At 39.4% G+C, this 21,095-nt stretch overlaps 1 protein-coding gene across 2 annotated transcripts in view; it reads left to right on the forward strand.

The window, feature by feature from the left end:
• The window catches only part of FIG4 (FIG4 phosphoinositide 5-phosphatase), a 247,427-nt gene that overhangs the window by 175,325 nt on the left and 51,007 nt on the right, over positions 1–21,095 (forward strand). The window contains exons 22-24 of one of the 2 annotated variants that reach the window (XM_075202904.1): positions 879–961; positions 9,285–9,371; positions 11,787–12,040. In XM_075202904.1, coding sequence (XP_075059005.1) covers positions 879–961; positions 9,285–9,371; positions 11,787–11,946 — 330 coding nt within the window. In that variant the 3' untranslated portion in view covers positions 11,947–12,040. Of the gene's footprint in view, positions 1–878; positions 962–9,284; positions 9,372–11,786; positions 12,041–21,095 lie in introns of those variants that run through there. The other variant, XM_075202903.1, reaches the window with a different exon arrangement.

The raw sequence follows: 21,095 nt of genomic DNA on the forward strand, positions 1-21,095 counted from the left end.
AAAAGGGATGCCCGGGGAATAGGAGGGCGGTGGTGGTGTAGAATCTTGAGAAAGCAAGGACTAGGACTGATTGAGAGTAACTATATTCTCTTAGGGCCAGAAAGTATTGCTATAGCTTGAGCTTCTTCAGACAGAGCAGACTACTCTTCTAGGAGGTGGTGGAGAGTTGACTGAGCGGCCAGAATCCTCAAGGTACACGGACCTACCTACAGACCAGAACCTCTGGTCCACATGGACTATCTTCTGTGGACTGTTATTGCCAAGACTTTGTGCCAGCTAGGACTCTGTGCTGGGGAGGTAATCTGCTGCGGACTTTGTTGGGGAATTTATTTGCACTGGTGATTTTCTAACACTTGTTCATTTTGGTGTGGAAACACAGTTCACCTTGGGGGCCACTGTTGTATTTTACGTTGTATTATAAGTGAACTTTGTTTAATAAAAGGGATTATTATCTCTTTCCTGTCTCCTTACTGATGTGACCTGTGAGCCTAAAGGACTGGGTATCTAGTGAGCTTCGGTTCAAACCCATGTGTCCTCACACCACTACATAGCTAGTGATTGGCGCTGGCTGGATCTGCAGTGCAACGTCTAATGGGAACTCCCAGTTTTCACTAGGGACCTCCGCAAGGTAGTGATGGATTTCAGTGCTGGGGAAACACAAGTGGCAGAACCCAGAACAAGCAACACTAGGCAGCAGTTGACTTTACAGATGTACAAGACAGGAATATTACTCCATAATCATGCCAAGGGCAGGGATTGCCACGTTATTTTTAACATTCCATGCATTGTTTATTTCTACTATGTAAAATTCTTACATTATCAGTTTAAATCTCGACAGCTACACAAGTGTAACATGCAAGTATTTGTTTCTCTTTCAGACGACTTCTCAATCAACAAAAGAAACATATGGTATTAGTCTCTCAGATGCTCCTTCGGAGATTGATCTACAAACCTATACAAGGTAATAATTTATTATACCAAAACTTAAAAGTATGACATGTTATATTTAGATTAAGGAAAAATAATTTTTAATATACCACTAAATTGTTTGCTGGTAGCATCGCATAGATTTACATATACTTTTTAGGAATGTTTTAAGTTTATTTCCTTAACAGTCTCTATGGAAACCCTAGGGTTTATAGTACTATGTTAAAGGCTTAGTTACCTATATATTCTCTTTTGCTTCTAGGAAAAGAGAAGGTAGGCGGGGCCTTCATTTAACACTGGTCACAGTGAAATGTGGGTGAGGTAATCATGCTATCAAGCCAGCCCACCACAGTACACACCAAGTGGCAGGCACTTGAGGATGCAATTGCCCCATCCACTTTTTTTTTACTGGGGTGGAGCAATGTGTTTTGTGTCATGGCCCTAGTGCAATGTACAGGAAAACAGGCATCTCTTTGTTGCAGTGTAGTCTTAAAGTTGTTGCTTCTTGTTTTGTGATTTCATGACTTTGTAATGTTATTTTTGTGTAGTTCTGTATATTTTAGTTAAAATACACATAGGATAACATAGCAATATTTCATTGTAAGATGAGCGATTATTTGATGAAGATAATGGGCTTCTCAGGTTTTTCCATACAGGACGTGAGGTAACTTCATTGACACTCTTGTTCATAAAAAAGGACAATGTTCTTGTAATGTTGGAATATTATCTTAACAGTGTGTGTGGCACCACCTTGAATGTGCCAGCAATCAGTATTCAATCACCATGATCAATGGGACATTTTTTTTTTTGTTCTTCTAGACATATTTCAAGCGAAATATCATTAATGTGCAGATGAAACAATAACATTAAAAATGTAAAATATAAAATTGTTATACTTAAAATAATTACAGTCCTGGGGGTAAATGTATTAAGGAGCAATTTTTGCAAATGGCCGATATTCAGCGACTTTGACGGCTAAATTTAAATTGGCAATGTGTTTAAAGGCAAGATTTGCCTTTGAACACATTGCCGTTTTAAATTGAACTGTCAAAGACAACCAATATCGAAGTTTGCAAAAATCGCTACTTAATACATTTACCCCCTGATCTCCGTTCACTGTCAATCATCTGATAAATGAGGGTCAAACAACCAGTATTATTTTGGGGAAAAATTAATTATTAAAAGGATTGTCCAAATGAAGTCACTAAGGTGATATTTTTACTATTGCTAACAATACAGATTTCCGTTACAGTAGGAATTGTGGTGAATAGAATTGTTTGCTCGGATCATAAAAATGCAGAATTGGGACTATTGGCCACTATTTTGCATTAAAAAAATATTTTCCATCCGTGCTTTTATGGCATTGTTTTGTTTTTTAAATTATATTATTTAAGTATATTTTATTATTTTTCCACCAAAGTACAAAACCGCTACATAAAACATTTATATGTTAATAGTATATAGTACACGCAGAGGGGATCTGCCATGCACACATGGTATATACAGCTTATACAATGAACTGATAAGTTAGTATGCACTCACAATGAAGTACACCTTGCCACATTAAAAATTTGTAACATAGCACACTACAGAAGAGAAATCGGTAAGGAACCTGGAATGTGACATTTAGGGAATCGTGTACTCCTTTTGCTTCCAAACTTGACGACCAAGAGATGTCAAAATTGTAGATACCTAAAGAACATTGCGTTAGGGACATTAAACTCCACCATAAGTTCCTCAAATGTTTTAAGAGTATTAGCAGAGTATAATTGCCCCAACAATATCACACCATGGTGCAACCAATCAGGCCAACCTCCCATTGAGGCCAATTCTAACAACATAGAAGAACACCATAAAAGGCTATGGAGTTTATGCACTAACTCCCAGACGTTTATCGCTTGCTGAACTAATGGTGCTTTATGACCCAATCTCTTCCCTCCTAGCAATGTCTGCAGTGCAAAGTGACTATACCCCTCCTGTTTAAACAGGATGGAGTGGAGCCCTTGGCCCTCATCATCAAAGACCGATTGGCACATATGTTGCACTTGAATAGCATAATATATCTTAACATTAGGTAGTGCTAACCCACCTGAATGTTTAGTTCTATAAAGGGTGTTTAATTTAATCCTAGGCCTTTTACCTGCCCATACCAAATCAGAAATATAATGATCAATTTAAAAAAAAAAAAATTATGGCGGGATGTACACTGTGGACTGCTGCAATGCATAAAGAATTTTTCAGTTGAACTATCATTTTAATTAGATTTGTTCTGCCTGACACAAAGGCAGTCTTCTCAGACATGAGGCCTAGTCTTGAGATTTTCAATTTGTGGCTGAACATTAAGTTGTATATACTGTGAAATAATTTGTAGCCCATACGCCTAGATGTTTGTACCATGTCTATTTAAAGGATAGCTGTCTAAAAGTTTGTCCTGTCATATATTTTTTTTCAAGATAAGAATATTACTCTTATCATCATCATCATCAATTTATATGGCGCGACTAATTCCGCAGCGCTGCACAGAGAACTCCCTCACATCAGTCCCTGCCCCATTGGAGCTTACAGTCTCAGCTTATTTTAAGCAAATCCATCAACCACATGAAAGATGGGATCTATGGACTCACCAGCATTAGACACAAACAGCAGCATATCCTCTGCATACAATGCTATTGTCTCTGTTCGCTGCCTCACTTCAAGGCCTTGAATACCAGGGTGGTTTGTAATTATACAGGTGAGTGGTTCTATGGCCATTGCAAACACAGATGTGGGAGTGTGCATCCTTGCCAAGTTCCCTGCCCAGAGCAAATAGAGGATATGAACCCATTTATAGAAACCTGAGCTGCACGGCTAGAGCACAACAGCTTAATCCAATCTAAAAAGATTGGGCCTACTCCGAATCTTTTAAAAGCCTACCAAAGAAATGGTCATCATACGGAATCCAGGACCTTGGCACTGTCAGGAGACACCACCACTGCTGCTTTGCACCACATATGTGGCATTCGTAATATTGCATATTGTTACATAAGATTAATTGCAGTGGACATCCCAAGCATAAATCCAGTTTGGCCTGGGTGGATTGCCTCCTCAATAACTCTATTCAAACAAGTTGCCAAAGTTTTTACAAGAACTTTGTCATCCATAGAAAAAAGGGTAATCGGATGCTATGAATTAGGATAAAGTGGATCCCTGTCTTTGTAAGCACCACAATCAAAGCCTCAGACAAAGATTTGGGTAAGGAAACTGAGACCAGCAAGTTGTTAAATAATTCAAGGAGACCTGTTTTATTTATAAAGATCAATGGGTATCCCATCAACCTCCAGTGCCAGAAATGATGTAATAGTCATGTGTATTGTATTGTATTACACTAGTATAAGTGGAGTCAATAAATTCCTTGCTTTCCTTGGTAAATTTGGGAAGAAAGACAGTATCAAAATAATTACTGATTTCCTCGTTCAAATAATGTGCCTGTGAGACAGAGTTTCATAATACTCATAGAACTCATCAACAATAGCTTGATTTCTTACTTGTCTTTGATCTGTTTATATCTAAGATTTCTGTGTTACTAGTATTAGAGATTCCTTCCTTGGCTAGCTAGGCCAGGTTAGAAAGCTACTTATCCGATCCGCCTCCACATATTCGTGAATAAAAGCCTGTGTTTAAATTTTTCTAATTAATAATCCGTCTATTGTTTTTGCGCAATTAACCATTGGTCTCTAGTTCTCTCAGATCGCAGGAGCGGTTACTCTTGTACAAGCATCCGACACTTCTGTTCTAGTTCTACCTCCTGCTTTTTAGATTATTATTTACTTTGGGCCACTTTACTAATCAAAGTACCATGAACATATGCTTTAAATGCATTCCACTGAACTGGGAGTTGAGTGGGCATTATCAGAGAAATTTCCCTCCCAATGTGCTACCAAATCTATGCTATCCCTCAACAGGGTCAGCGAGAAAGAATTAAACTTCCACAATGTCTGGTCTTTTGGGAGATTAAAATTCCAGCATAGCATCAAAGGTGAATGTTTGGATATTCCCCTCTGTCTGTATACCACCTCCAATACAGCAGGGAACAATTTTTGGGTCAGAGCAATTCTAGAAAAGTATTAAGAAAGTATTTGAATGCCTATATCGCCATGTATCAGTCAGGCCCATCTCTGCCACCAAGCAAGCAAAAGTATGACCCCCCTTGCGAAGGAGGGACCTGACATTCTCTGTGTCTATCAAGCGTTTTATCAAGAACATTATTAAAATCCCTCAAACAGAAAAGCAGAGACTCGGGGGAATCCAAAATAAATTAGCTACATTTTTTTTAAAAAAAACATCACTGCATGGAGGTGGAACATACACTGCCAATATCATTATTAAAAATGAGTTAATACTACTGCTAATAAACACATAACGTCCCTCAGTATCTGTTCAAACTTTCTCTAAAGTAAAAGATAAACATTTTCGAATCAATGCTGACAGTCCCCTAGAATATGTAGTATGCGATGCATGATAGGCCCAGCCTACCCCAGCTTCTTGAGTGAAAGCGTTTTTCCTCCCACTAGGTGCATCTGTTAGATTATGTCAGTATTATATTTCTTTGTCCCCTAACCTTCCAGGTCAGAAAGTGAGCCTAGTTCTTATGTCTATTATCTGTCATACATTTCATTTTCAGTAACCCTCTCCGTCATTGCTGTTAGAGGTCCTGTCTGAACAGGGAAAGATCACAATGTACCTCTCCACCTTATCCAATACACAGGGACGTAGTGTGTAGGTGAATGAAATAGGACGCATACTGTCTCCTCTCCGGCGATTGATCCTATTTATACATCCTGCCTTTTCAGTGGCTCTTAAGTTGCTTCTATGGCTTCTTCTCGAGCAGTGTTATTGTGTTAGAGTGGTACCTTTCTTATTAACCTCACCTAGTGGCAGTTATGCTCTGGCTGCCCCACATGTTACTACTACTTCCCACCATCAATGCTACCATGGGTTCCTGTGTAGCATATGTGGCTTTATGTCTTCTATGCTTCCTTCCTCTGTAAAGATCTTTGTAAAGATCTTTTAAATCACTGCTGGGAATACTGCTGTGGGGTCACTACCGGATTGTCTGCTGGGTTACTGCCAATCACACCTGCTACCATCTCCTGAGCGAACTTACTGAACATTTCAGACGCATTGGAAAAGTGAGATGCAGCAGAGTTTTTTTTGGAGCTTCATTCCCCTCCATCTCCTGGAACATGCGAGGCTGGTCTCTAAATGGGTAGGGAATTCGTCCTCATTTTTTCTTTTTTTTTTTATAAACCGCAAGTTTATATTAACCTATACTCAGTTAGCATTGTGGTAGGGAGCTCCAAATCCTCAAACATACAGATATATTACTGTACCAACATGCTTATATATAAATATACAACATTAATATATACAGTATTCCACTAATTCTGTCGTTTTTGTGCACTCAGTAGCACTTAATAAGTGATTTGTCACTATTAGTTCAGCAATGGATAAATTATTAGAATATTTCTGGCTACCGTTAATGAAATATTGTTGAAGTATTCAGTAATATATAAATGGATATGCATCCACTATTAGGAAAGCATTTACCAACTTTGTTGACCCGGTGGCAACAGTAACTAACCGAGCAATTAATTGATCAAGCTTAACAACTTTTATGGTACTTATATGGTACTGCAGCCATCCAGAACTTTAATACAACCCTAACAGTACTGTAGCAGGACTTGTGTCCTCTGAGATTTACTACAGTGTACTATACTGTTTGTTTGGGCAATGCGTTCTGCTTTCTTTGGTCTTTGAAAATAGAACCTGCTCAGAAACTTGGTGCCTCATTTCACAAAGCGATACCATTGTGATGGCACTTTGCTTGTGTGGGCAATTGATATTGTTGAAGAAAGTGCAATCCTTCTGGATCCTGTTGGATGCAATTCGTACAACTTAAAATGGACATTATTGGACACTATTGCTGGGAAGCTATATGAAGGAAATAGGACATTTGTTCTGGCTGCATTGTGTATTATAAAAGTTAAATATACCCCTTGACCTGTACAATGAACTGCACTATAAACTGTTTATTTAGTTACATGTCCAGAAGGTATCAAACTTCAGCAAACCACAGTTAATCTGTAGCAAACTTGCATGACCTAGTTTTCAAATTGTATTCTATTCTTTTTCTGCTTAAGGGAATTAAATTGCCAAGCCAGGTGAACTGTGGTCTGTTTATACCTCCGAGTATTAAGGCTAGATGGTATCTACATGTAGAATCCCATTTTTTTTCTACATACTGGGTGGGGTGCCTAAAACTCGGCGGGGGACTAGGTTATGCAAAATCAGCTCCAGCAAGTGGTTACGTAGACGCTCCTGTTTTTTCTCAACAACACTCTGCCTCAAAGGATCAACCCATTGCATCCTCAAGTCCTCAAAGTTCTTTGCAACACATCCTTTTAGCTGTCAGTGTCTCTAGGAAACATATTTTAGGGCATTGTAGATGGTCTACAATATATTATGTTATTATTTATTCATGTGAATAAAAGTGGCTTGCACTGAAATCGCAACTTCTCTGCATTTCCTAAATTATTTTGCCCTATTCTAAATCATGGTATAATTGTATAAACTAGTAGTAGTAATCAGCATTTGTTCTGTGCAGTGGGGGTGATATGTTGAGTCCAGATAGCTCAGATTTTATTGATCATAGCTATATCAATTTTTTTTTCCTGATGGCAGCTATTGTTATTGGATTCTGACTTTTCCAAGAGTTGGCTATGAGAGAGGTGACCGCACTTATGATGTGTCTAATAAATTTGTTTATATATTTGGGAAGGAAAAGGCAGCAGGAGTAATGTGTGTTTTGGTTGGAAAATAATTCTTGTAGCTATTATACTTACAATAAGAACCTCAGACCAAAATTTCTGTATGACAGGCAAGGTCAGCATATATGAAGAAAAAAGCCTGGGTCTTGACAGTCTCTCCAACAAAGAGGAGAAATACTTGGATACATCTTACATAACTTGTTTGGAACAAGCTGAAAGTGGTATAAAAGCTTATACAGTACACACTTTTTATTTTTTACATGCACACTGATAGAGATTTTGGCTATACCTCTCCATATATCAAACCGATATTCTGCATCCAAGAACTCATTTAAATCCCTTTCCCATTTAAACTTGTGAGGATCGTTCTGCCTGTTATTAGATATCTGCATTGAATGGTACAAATATGATAGGAGGTGGTATAAAGGGGATGGGGAGGGAGCAATGGTATAGAGTCTATCACAGTGTGACCATGTTGCAAGAGATGAACTAATTACTAGATGAGAGTGAGCTTCTGGAGACCTCTTCAGGTATTCTGAACAGAACGTTTATCTTCACGTATACTGACCATAGAAAGAGACTTGATGAGGACTAGTCTTGGGTACAAATACTGAAATAATTGTTTCTTCAGGCTGAAGGATATAGCATGAAAGAGCTATATCATATTCAACTTTTCATTAACCAAACATTGATGGGAATGAAAGATCTAATTTTTTTTTTTCATGACAGGCAGAACCAGGACAGCATTAGTTTCATTATGACACAATAACAAAGCAATGCTCCACCTGGGCAGGGCCCTTGTTAGCAATTGGGTGGTGTCAAATCACGGAACTATCAACAGAAAAGAGTCTCTTGAAGCTGGGGGGTAGTTACAAGAATGGAACATGATACAACATGGGGGTAGACAGCACCATTTCCTATAACTCTTTGAAGCAAGCATATCATTAGCATGGTGGCACGATGGTTAGCATTGCTGCCTCACAGCACTGGGGCCTTGTTGTTTACTATACCCAGGGCACTGGTGGAGTTTGTATGCCATCCCTGTGTTTGTGTGTTTGCCCCGGTGCTAGGGCTTCCTCCCTCCAAAAGTCCAAAAACATACTGCTAGTCCCTAGTCTGTGTTTGTGTGTCATGGATTTTAGACTGTAAGCTCCAATGGGGCAGGGACTAATGTGAATGGTTCAATATTCTCTGGAAAACACTGCATAATGTGGGGGTATTCTACAAATAATAATAATAAAAATATGTGACCAACACAGGTATTGAGCAAACACTATTTCCTCCAGCGCTCTTCATGTATACATCTCTTCCTATGTTGTGATTGGTTAATGGGGAATGCCAGTAACTGTAAGGCTGCCTGTAGGTTTGTACATAAATGTCAAAGCTGTGAATGGGAATTTATCTTTATCAACAGATTATATTAAGAAGAAGGAGGAAGGATGGACGAGGAGGAAACAAAACCATTTTTCCATTATTTTATTTTTCATTTGTTCTGTTATTTGTGTTATTCTGTTAAGCGTACCCTCAATAAAACTTTTTTGTTTGCATTAGGTTTGTGCATTTGGGACTTTGCCAACATAGACAAGAGAGAAGAAGCCTAAAAACGAGCCAACGACCCATAGACACAATTTCAAAATTGTAAGTACTCATTTCTGATCCCTCATTTCATAATACCATTTGTTTAAATTACATTTTTTAGATGCAGCATGTTGGAACATATTTTCATGCATTGACCATTGTATTCATAATGTACATCTTGTAACACTGATTTCTTTGTAAAGAGAAAATTATTCCTACTTATTAGTCCTTGCAGATAGCACCTAATTATTTTTATCAAGTTCTGTTTCTAACACCGGCATGTATCTTAAAGTCAAATGTGAATTTAGAGCTCTATGTTGTGGTTTAAGAATACATTTAAAAAGAAAAAAACAAAAAAAACTTAATGTGGTGTATCTACAGCTGTAGAGGGTAGAAATTCAAACTTAATATTCAACACACCTGTTTGGTGTTTGCTGTTACTTATTTTTATTAGAGAGTAAATGCACTTAAGGCTCTCTGTATAGTGGAGAGCTGTAGTGTATAACTGCTAAATTGTAAATAAATAATAGTTTAATTGTCTGTAATTTATTACTGTTGGTCATACTATGGCTGGTTTTAGGGTCCAATTAGCAGCAATTCTAAAAATGATGGCCAGTAGTAGTAATGCCCATTTATATGCAAAGTATTTGTAGTTGCCCCCAGTATGATGCTCATCAGTAGCAATAAAGCCAGACAATTTGCCCTGTGTCAGGAGAAAAAAGTTAAACGTACTTTTTAAAAAATATTTGTTTACATACATATTACACAAATATATAATAACTCACAAACTTCAGCCTAATCTAATATATAAATGCTTAGTGGCGTCTGTCTGTCTGTGTGTGTGTGAAAAAAAAAACCCCAAGTTGCAGCGCCACCTGCTGGGCAGAGTTATACACTGACCTACTAAATTCTTAGTGTGTGTGGGAAAAAAAATTCAAAAAGGGCTGAAATTTGGTAGGGCTCAAACTCATTTTCGTGAGGTAATTTTACCTCATGAACACACATGTGTAGAGGCGTGCGTTAGTGTGTGTGTGTGTGTGTGTGTGTGTGTGTGTGTGTGTGTGTGTGTGTGTGTGGAAAAAACTATTTTCTCAGAAAGGGCTCATCCAATTGACCTGAAATTTGGTATACTGACATTATTTGACAAAAAAATTAGAATAGTCAAGTCAGTTAACTTCCATCATGCCCCCCTTCCCCCTGTGGGAGGGGTAGTAAAGGCTAAATTTACGAGTTATGGGGTCAAACTCATTTTCGTGAGGTAATTTTACCTCATGAACACACATTAAAAAGGGCGCTTGCGTCGTGAAGTAACGATCTTCCCCTGAGGAGGCCTGGGCTAGGCCCAAATGCATGACAAGAACCTTTTTAAGACCTTGAGTATCTTGATTTGACTAGAATGCATGAGTATCATGCACGGGTTAACTTGTAAAACAATATAATTGTTATGAGAACATTTAGAATAAAAAACAGTTTCGTACATTTCATAAAAATATTTGTCTGTTACTTTTCCATTGACACCAGCTATCTGTGCAACAAGGTTGATATTATAGCAAGTCGTTTAAAGAGACATCTAACATTTTTAATACCCATACTGTTAAATCCAAAGTATTTTGCCAGTGGAACACAAACAGAGTAAACTTTCTTTACTTCATTCAATTCATTCACAGCCGGAGAACGTAAACACACGCACAGGTAGGGTTTAGTATATACTCTGAGTTTATCAAAACAAATAATCATCTACATATAACGGTTCAGTCATGTAGACATTTTAGCACTGCGCAAGCATGTATCACAAAGTGCAACATCAGCAGAGATTACAAAGAAAGATAAACATGTCCTGTGAAACTGGTCATAACTATTACAAATCATAGTTGGAATTCTTGCATATCCTTGAGACTTGTTAATAAAATTAAAGCCTATTGTTTTTCAACACATATAATATTTCTTTGATTTAAACTATAATTAAAATGTGAAGCACTCTAAAAGTATTAAGAAATTCGAATATAGCGTCATCTAATAAGGTGTATTATACCTTTTAAAAGAGACATTCTTTCAATTCCACAATAATAAAGGTACCGTATTTTTCGCTCCATAAGACGCACCTAGTTTTTAGAGGAGGAAAACAGGAAAAAAAAATTCTGAACCAAATCTCATACAGTGCTGTCTAGTAATGTAAGTAAAAATGGATGTTAACAATACAGTCCCCCATTGGTAGAAATGCTGAATAGATAATGGGTGTCACACATCCATTATAACTTTGGATCCAGATATAATGTTGGAATGCATGCAAAGTCCAGATTAGTTAAAAAAGCATATAAGACTTGATCCCAGCAACAAAATGCCAGGCAACATTCCTTATGGATATATTATGTGCCTCCTATGAGAGATTTTCAATAATAAGGTGAAGCTTGCCCGCACAGTAGGTATTAACAAGATGATCCTCCGGCAGAAATAATAAATATGGCTCCTTACCAGGTGGTATTATGTCCTGGACACCCTCCGCAAGAGGAAGAGATCTAATCCACAGTTACAGAGCAGAGACACTCACTTCTATCTCCCGTGTGATGTTACTCCAGAACCGTATAACAGAGCAGGTGCACCTGCTATTACTGACGTCCGGAACTTGGTGTGCTAGAAAGGTTCCTACTTCTGTCGGGTTCCCTGCTTCACATCAAAAGGAACTTCCGTTTTAGACGGCTTTTTTTTGCAGTAATTGCTCCATAAGACGCACACACTTTTTTCCCCACTTTTTTGGGGGGGAAAAGTGCGTATTATGGAACGAAAAATACGGTAAGTGTTAAGTATAGACATTTATTTAATCAACTTTTAAACCTGTACTTTCATGTGAATTGAACAGTGTAATAACTAGAAATGTTCACTGACCCCTGTGTTCTAGTTTTGGATCTGAATTAACATCGTGTTTTGGTTTTGGCAAAACCGCCATCGTGTGTTTTGGTTTTGGATCTGTATTTTTTAGAAAAATAGCTAAAATATGCTAAAATCACATAATTTTGCTAGTTTTTTGTTCCTACATTATTATTAACCTCAATAACACTAATTTCAAGTGATTTGCAGTCAATTTTGACCACCTCACAGGTCACAATATTACTTTCATACACTTTCAAACAAAGACTGCAGTTCTTGCCAGTGATAAAAAGGCCGTTGTCATGCCTAGGCATAAGACCAAAATATCCACCTCTTATATGTGGAATTATTTTCACCCAAATCCTGACAACAGTTGTCTAGGCATTTGTAGCATTGTAAAGCCACATTCAGTAGAGGTAGGGACTTTAACCATCTAGGATCCTCATCCATGTTACGCCATTTGAAGAGAGTTCATGGAAAGCTCTTGGGAAAATCAGAAGCTTATGCTAAAAAATAACAACAAGCAGTCCAGCATCAGCTACCTCCCTTCTCTCATCTAGATCCCAGCACCTGCAATCTACATCCCCAACACCTTCATCATCAATATCCTCACAAGTGATCGGAGTTAGTCCTGCATCCAAGTTGCTAATACGAGAGGAGTCCTCCCCTATCCAGTACTCTTCAGAAGAATCTTTGAGCATTAGGCCCACTGCCGCGGCTCATGCTGTTGGGGGTTGATCTTCAACCCAGAAGCAGACCAAGAAGAAGACTACTAGTAGTTTAAAACAATTGACTGTTAAACAATCCTTTGCAAGAGGAAGCAAGTGTGAAAGCTGTCACCCAGTCACAAAGCGGATCACAGACGCCATGGCGATTATGCTAGTATTAGATCTGCGTCCAGTATCCACTATTAATGCAGCTGGTTTTAGACAATTACTTGAGGTCTTGTGTCCCTGTTACCAAATTCCATCACAACACCATTTTACTAGAAAAGCTATTCCTCACCTCTACCAGAAGGTTTGTAAATATGTAATTATTGGGCTACAAAATGCCATTCTACCCACTGTACACTTAACCACAGATATGTGGACAAGCAGAACTGGGCAAACTAAAGATTATATGACTGTGACAGCCCACTGGGTTGGTGATTCGCCTTCACCAGCAGGAATAGAAGCAGCATGTACCCAAGTACGTCACATTTTTCAGAGGCAGGCTACTCTGTGTATCATCTGCTTCACTAAGAGGCATATTATTGTTATTATTAATCGTAGATTTGTAAGGCACCACAGTGCTCCACTTAAGTTTTCCAAGACACCCAGTGGTGATGCAGATGAGTCTGTACAACATTTTGACATTTAGTCTGGTCTAAAAGAATTGCCCATAAATCGTGGCAGCTCTTCCGTAAAATAAATTACAAATTCCATGAGGAAGGCCATTACCGGCAATTACATCAAAGTACACTGACTTCCGTGAAGGTGGATTCCAGCAGGGATGATTTAGTATTGTTTGAGAATGATGTACACACTGATGAGGGTCAATATGATGACAGTGTAGATTGCAGGTGCTGAGATTTAGCTGAGAGAAGGGAGCTAGCTGGTATGCTTGGTAATATTTTGGGTAGAATTGCATGTTGGCAATTTTATGTTTTTCTACAGTAAACTTTCACCTTTATTAGAGAGGTGTTTTTTTCGTTAAAAAGGTACAAGCTTTTTATTTACATTTTTGTTTCCCTGACTTAAAACCACTATGCACTTGAACATAGACTTCAGCGCATGAGGTAGAGGGATTAGTACCATCATGACTGAGACTGGAGAGTGACAAGAACAATGCCACCCCTCCTGTTTCTGTATGAACTATGGCACAATAGAATGTCACTAGAGACTTTTAAGCACACTGACAGCCCTATTATTACAATTTATGTTTCAGCACTGAACCCTGCCACCTCTCCTGTTTCTGAGTGACCTATGGTACAGTAAAATGTAACTGCAGATTTAGACCAAGCCTGCCAGCCCTATTATTTCTATTTCAGCAATGACAATTAGCAATGGAGCAATGGAGCTTTCCTCTTTGTGTGTTACCTATATAACACAGTACAATGTGACTGCAGATTTAGAAGACCAAGCCTGCCAGACCTATTAATTCTTTCTATTTCAGCAATGACAATTCTCAATAGAGTAATGGAGCTCTCCTGAATTTCACTGTAGGCTTTGAAGAATACTGCTACCCCCTCCTCTTTCTATTCTACCTATGACGCTACCCAACTGCTCTGACTGCCGAGAACTGTGCTACCTTTTCTGTGTCCCTCTGTGAAATGACGCTGGATCGCCATGGATGGCAGTACTTATAGCATGATGATGTTTTGCCTTGTCCTCAATTCTGAGGGCGCGCGAAAGTGCCGGGCCGGCTCGGTACTCGGATCTGTTAAGTTCGGGTGTGTTCGGTTCTTAGGGTACCGAGCCTGAGCATCTCTAGTAATAACAATTCAATGATAATTCAATTTTATAATCAATCCCTGATTTGCCAAACCAGATTTATGGCTTTGGGCATTGGATTAGCAGTTTGGGTAACCAGTTCTGCAAAAAGTGTTTCTGGTTAGTGATCCATACCATAGAAATCACCCATCTCTAATCCAAAATAGTTATATAATACAGAAGGGTATCATGCTATTTCTTTATCATCCCAATATACAGTATATACAGATGGATAGTGGGAAATCCAGCCTCAGCAAAACTAACAATGTGTCACTCACCATACATCACAGAAAAGCTACCGTAGTAACCGCTATGGCTGACGGAGCATTTTTGGGCAAAGGATGAAGTTAAAGGGGTTGGAGGAACTTAGACTTGTTTCTGGAGGGCCCTTCATTATTTTTACTGGCCTAGATGTCTCCTGGGACCACAGAATTTGCCGACTGCCACCTGCTCCTTTATCTCTTGCGGAAGCATGACTGATTTTTATTTTTAAAAATAATGTATTTTGCTTACTTTCCTGACCTCTGAGACACAATCATGGGAAGAAAACTTCTTATAGCAAAGCAGGTGAAAATGTGCAATAGTGATGGGTCCGTGACACAATCGCGCATTTGCCATCAGAAATTGTGGGGCCCAGTACAAATGAGGCAGGATTCCACCTTCCTCCTCCTTGACCTATCCCCAAACCCGCCTTATCCCCTGGGCCTGGTGTATGTAGAGATGAACCCTAGAGCCATGGCGCCCCTGGAAAAACCACATCACCTTTAGACCTCCCAAAATGCCCTCCAGACTTTTCTACATGCCCTTACATACCCATCTTCCCAATATGCTATCATCAGACCTACCCACATGTTATTTACATGCCCATCAAACCTCCTCACATTACTATCAGCCCTCCCCACATGCACTCCAGACATCCCCCCTATATGTCCATTACAGGCCCATCATATTTCCCCACATGAAATCATCATACCTCATGTCCCTTAAATGCCCATCAGACCTCCCCACAAGTCCTTTACATGCCCATCAGGCCTCCCACACACCATCAGGCCTCCCAACATGCCAGCCCTTCAAACTTCACCACATTCCTCTTTGAGGAAACAAATTCACTCCTTCTCACCCAGACAAACTCTAGCTCGTTTCTCACACTAATGAGTTACTACTTTTTATCCTTGCTCCCCTCATCACAGACTTCATTATGATAGAAAATGTGTTGAGGTAATATCCCAGTGAAAAGGAACAATGTATTTCATCTATTCAGTTATGTTCCATATGTGATGTCTATTAATTATTGTGCATGTACATTTATATTATGCTATCTACAGAGCTGCTGTTAATCTGATCACACACAACTCTTTGTATGCTGGGAAGTAGACAACTTGTCTCCACTCCTTATCAGACATTATGTGGTCAATAGTATGACTAGGATACAAAGTATAAGGCAGGATGGTTGAGGATCTGTGGGGCATCTAGATTGCAAACACTGAGCACGATCTCCGGAGTTGTTCCATGTGTATTTACGCAAATAAACCACACTCTTATATTGTACCTAATACATTTCCTGAGTGATTTGTACCCACGTGGGGGTCACCCCAGACACGTGTCTCCATAGCCCCTTTAAACTATACACTGAGAATCCTTCAGAATGTCACTGGTGAGAATGAATGGATTTGTCACGGAGGGTGGACTGGACAGGGGACTAGAAATTTGTATAGTGCCACCCAATGGTGCTTGATACAGAACTGAAGCTGGGTCAGGCCAGTAAGAACTAATCCTGAAACTCAGCACTCTCTTATGTAAGAGATCTAGGGGTGTATTTCAATTGACTGCAAGGTTTTTTTTGACCACGTTTAGTAATTTTAACGCTGTTTTTTATAATTTTCGAGCGGGTTAATTTTACCCGCGATTCAATTCCATTTTTAACGCTCCGTTTTTTTTTTTTTAATAAATGGTCCTCTCGCTCTCCAGTAGAAGGTCTATTGAAAGTATAGAGTGTGCGAGAGGCAGCCTCGTTAAAAGCAATACAATTGTTTTTTATCGATGCGCGTTAAACAGGCCAATATGCTTTTTTATCTCACACCTCTTTGTGGTGTGATGAAAATAAAAAACCTCTGAAAACTATATGAAATCATGTAATAATGAGAAATAAATAGATAAACTATAACTTTGTCACTAATGCCTAACATGTAAGTTGATTGAACGCTGCGGGGGAAAAAAAAAAAATCTTGTGGTCAATTGACTACCCCCCTAGACTTATATGCCTCCCACCCCTTACACCTGTATTATAGGCTTTAAAATAAATCTCATTTACTGTTGTGTTTTACATTCCACAACTGCTGTTTCATGGTGTTTTTTAGGAACAGACTGCTATCTTCAATCTTACTACACAACAGTGTGTATATAAGGGATTAAGGCAAGTTATGCCCTTCCACTGCATTTTAAATACACACTTTTAGTATAAGAACCACACAAAATGAAGTACTTAATTTTACATTTACCAAATAAATCTTTAACTAGGGTATATTAGCAACAACAAACATATATGAGCAGCACTGCACTCCAAGGAATGTGGCTGCCATGGTAACAAAGATTTCAGATTTTCTACCTTTTTACCCTCTCCTACATTCCCCCCTCCTCTTATTTTATGAAGATAAAATGTCAGTGCTTTTCTCAAGAGCAGTTTAAACCAGTGTTAACCAATTCATGGTGCAGCATCCAGATTTGCAGTACATAAGTTGCAAAAGAAGAATCTAATATGAAATCCAATTGATATGTGTAAAATATGTGTATATTTTTTTCATTAAATCGAGGAAATTTGGGAGAGACCACTATACTATAACAAGTCCGTTAGAAATGACATTTAATCTGCTAATAAGATTGCTGCTTTGGATTTTGACAGATTAATACTCACTGAAAATGTTTCTATGCCTGGTTTTCTTCTTATGCTTCAAGAGAAGAACTTCCAGATTATACTTTATGGCAAATGACACCTGTGCTCTGGCAGCACTGACTGTTTTATTTCAGACATATTTTAAATGGTGCAATTTAACCCATTAATCTCCATCTATAGGCCACATTAGGTTTCACGGTTCCTGTGGGTGCTGAGTATCTGACAGCTGCTGTGTCTACATCCCCCGCAGGGAATAAAGCATGCGCATCTCCCTCACATCTTATTCCATCTTGTTCTGCTTTTTGATAACTTGGGCTGTCCAGTGATATTTTCTGCATGTTCTATTCCCTACACCAGGGGTTGGCAACCTTTTTCTATCAGAGTGCCGGCTAAAATCTAGTGAAGCCCAGGTGTGCCAGTTGGGTGTGATTATATATTTATATATATATATATATATATATATATATATATATATATACATACACACACACACACACACACACACACACACACACACACACACACACACACACACACACACACACACACACACACACATATATATATATATATATATATATATATATATATATATATATATATATATATATACACACACATAATATACACATACATACATACATACATACATACATTCATGGCCCCAGTACAGCAACTTCATGTGTACCCCTTTATAGTCAAGCATGGTAAAAAAAATGTTGCGCCGCCGCTCCACAACATTTTTTTACCATGCAAGTGGTCATACAATTGGGGGTGTGGCAGTACATCATTGGGGGCATGTCTAGCAGGTGAAAAGCACTAGGCCACTCTCTTACAGAAAAATGCATTACTCACACATGCCCCCTTGCTCAGCAGCTTTGCTCACATATGTCCCCTCTGCCCACATGCTTTAATCACACTTGCCCCCCCTCTGCCCAGCACCTTTAGTCACACATGCCCCTCTCCATCACCATTAGTCAAAAATGCCCCCTCTCCAGCACACCTTCTTCTTACCTTATTCTCCACTGCACAGCATGGGAAGATATCCAGCAGCCCACCGAGTACCATGTGACCACTGCAGTCACATGACCTGGCGTCTGAAGATACCTGAGCTGAAGGGGATTTAGCCACCACCGATCCCCCCTGCTCTCAATAATTTTTTTTTTAAAAAACAGTACTTTTAAAATAAAAAAAATATTTTCAAAGATAGGTCTCCAGTGAGGACTCGGGCCGCCAAGCAGGCCCGGCCAATTTGTAGCCGCCCCCACCCCTCTCAGCAAAAAAACGTTATGCCGCACAGTAGTGCCCCAGTTCACATCATACCTCATAATTGTGTCCCCAATTCATCTTATGCCTCATAGTTGTGCCCACAATTCATACTTTGCCACAGTTGCCCCCAGAAACTTATAGTATGCCACAGTTGCCCCCAGAAATACATAGCATGCCACAGTTGTCCCCAGAAATATATAGCATGCCACAGTTGCCCCCAGAAATATATAGTATGCCACAGTTGCCCCCAGAAATACATGGCTTGCCACAAATGCCCCCCGAAATACATAGCATGCCACAGTTGCCCCCATAAATATATAGCATGCCACAGTTGCCCCCAGAAATACATAGCATGCCACAGTTGCCCCCAGAAATACATAGCATGCCACAGTTGCCCCCAGAAATACATAGCATGCCACAGTTGCCCCAGAAATATATAGTATGCCCCAGTTGCCCTCAGAAATACATAGCATGCCCCAGTTGCCCCCAGAAATATATAGTATGCCTCAGTTGCCCCCATAAATAAAAAGTATGGCAAGTATATGTGCCCCTCAATTTGCTGCCCTTACTTACCTTTGTAGACTCAGAAACCTGGGAGCTGCTTCAATAAAACAGCCGGTGAAGGCTGAAACGGAGCTTCTGCGCATGTGCAGAAGCTCCGTTTCGGCCATCACCGCCTGCATTGCTGAAGCTACTTCAGTAATGAAGCAGCTTACTGTGGCATAATGAAGTATGGGTAATGAAGCTGCTTCAGTAAAGCAGCCGGTGATGGCCGAAACGGCTGTTTTATTGAAGCAGCTTAAGCGTCTGCGTGCCAGACAAAAGTGGTCAGCGTGCCACGTCTGGCATGCGTGCCGGGGGTTGCCGACCCCTGCCCTACACCATAGCCTTCCAACTGCCTGCCAGTGTGTTGGGTATTGCACTTCAAGCCAATCCCTAGGGCACTTATTTGCTAATTTCCAAAAAAAAGACCTGTCGCTACTAATATTAAAATCAGAAAACTAATTTTAGTACAAGTTTGCAAACATGTATATAGGCTACCTACCTAGATGAGGCAGCTCTGTACTAGGCTGTTATTTCAGTCTTACAGTACAAGTAGCCATATAGTAGCTTACTCAGTGATCAAAGTGAGGGTGTATACAGTGGTATGCCATACCGCCACTTCTCCTACTGCTTTCATTGTAAAACTATCAAATTCCATTCACTTACATTCCCTTTGCATTTTTCATACCGCCACTTCTAAATTTCCAGTTCGACCACTGGGCTTAACAACTCTAATAGTGAGAGCAGCCTTGTTGATATGCTTATTTGAACCATGGAGAGCAGAAGTTAAGAAAAATCACCTGTTTTAGAGGCTTTGTGAAAGCATTTTCTACTCTCCATTTTTTATTATGGATGCAAAATACTAACTATGCTTACTCTATCAGAATTAAGCACCAACATATTGCTGAGGCAGCTTGTCATGGCAGTTTGGCTGTTGTGTATATCTGCAAACTTATACAAAGTACTCTGCTTGTATTATTTATATTAGAGATATACTGTATTTTTGAGCATTTGACTTAAGTGTGCCTTGTTTATAGTTATGCCAGTGTCTGCTATGATATAACATAAGCATGCATAGGCTATTACTATGTCAAACAAATCTTAATGACTTTTTTGACTTGGTGACTAAAGTAATGGATAAAAAGGGTGTGTGTAGATGTAGCTTATATAGACTTTAGTAAGGCTTTTCACACTGTCCCACATCGCAGACTGTTAAATAACTTGAAAGCTTGGGATTGTATTCTATGGTTGAAGATGGTTGAATGGATAAGATCTTGATTGCAGGATAGAAAACAGAGTTCTAGTAACTGGAGTGCATTCACAGAAGGAAAAGATGGAATCCCCAGGGTTCAGTTCTTGGACCAGTGCTTTTTAATACCTATATTGGAAAACTACTGAGGAGGAAAGGGATCTAGGAGTCACTATTTCAGGTGACTTAAAGGCTGGCAAGCAATGTAACAAAGCAATGAGAAAGGCAAGTCATATGTTTGCATAGGAAGAGGAATCGGTAGCAGAAATAAAGAAGTATAAATGCCACTATACAGGTCATTTGTACAGCCCCATCCAGAACACTGTCTAGTTCGGGAGGCATAAGCATATAAATACCGTATTTCCCCATGTATAAAACGCACCTTTTCCCCCAAAATTTTGGGTATAAAACCTGGGTGCGTCTTATACAGGGGTAGCGGGGATGCAGGGGGGGCAGTGTTCAGTGACAGCGGGGCGGATCTAGGGGGAGCAGGCCAG

The sequence above is a fragment of the Mixophyes fleayi genome, chromosome 3 (genome assembly GCF_038048845.1).
Source record: "Mixophyes fleayi isolate aMixFle1 chromosome 3, aMixFle1.hap1, whole genome shotgun sequence".
NCBI lineage: Eukaryota > Metazoa > Chordata > Amphibia > Anura > Limnodynastidae > Mixophyes > Mixophyes fleayi.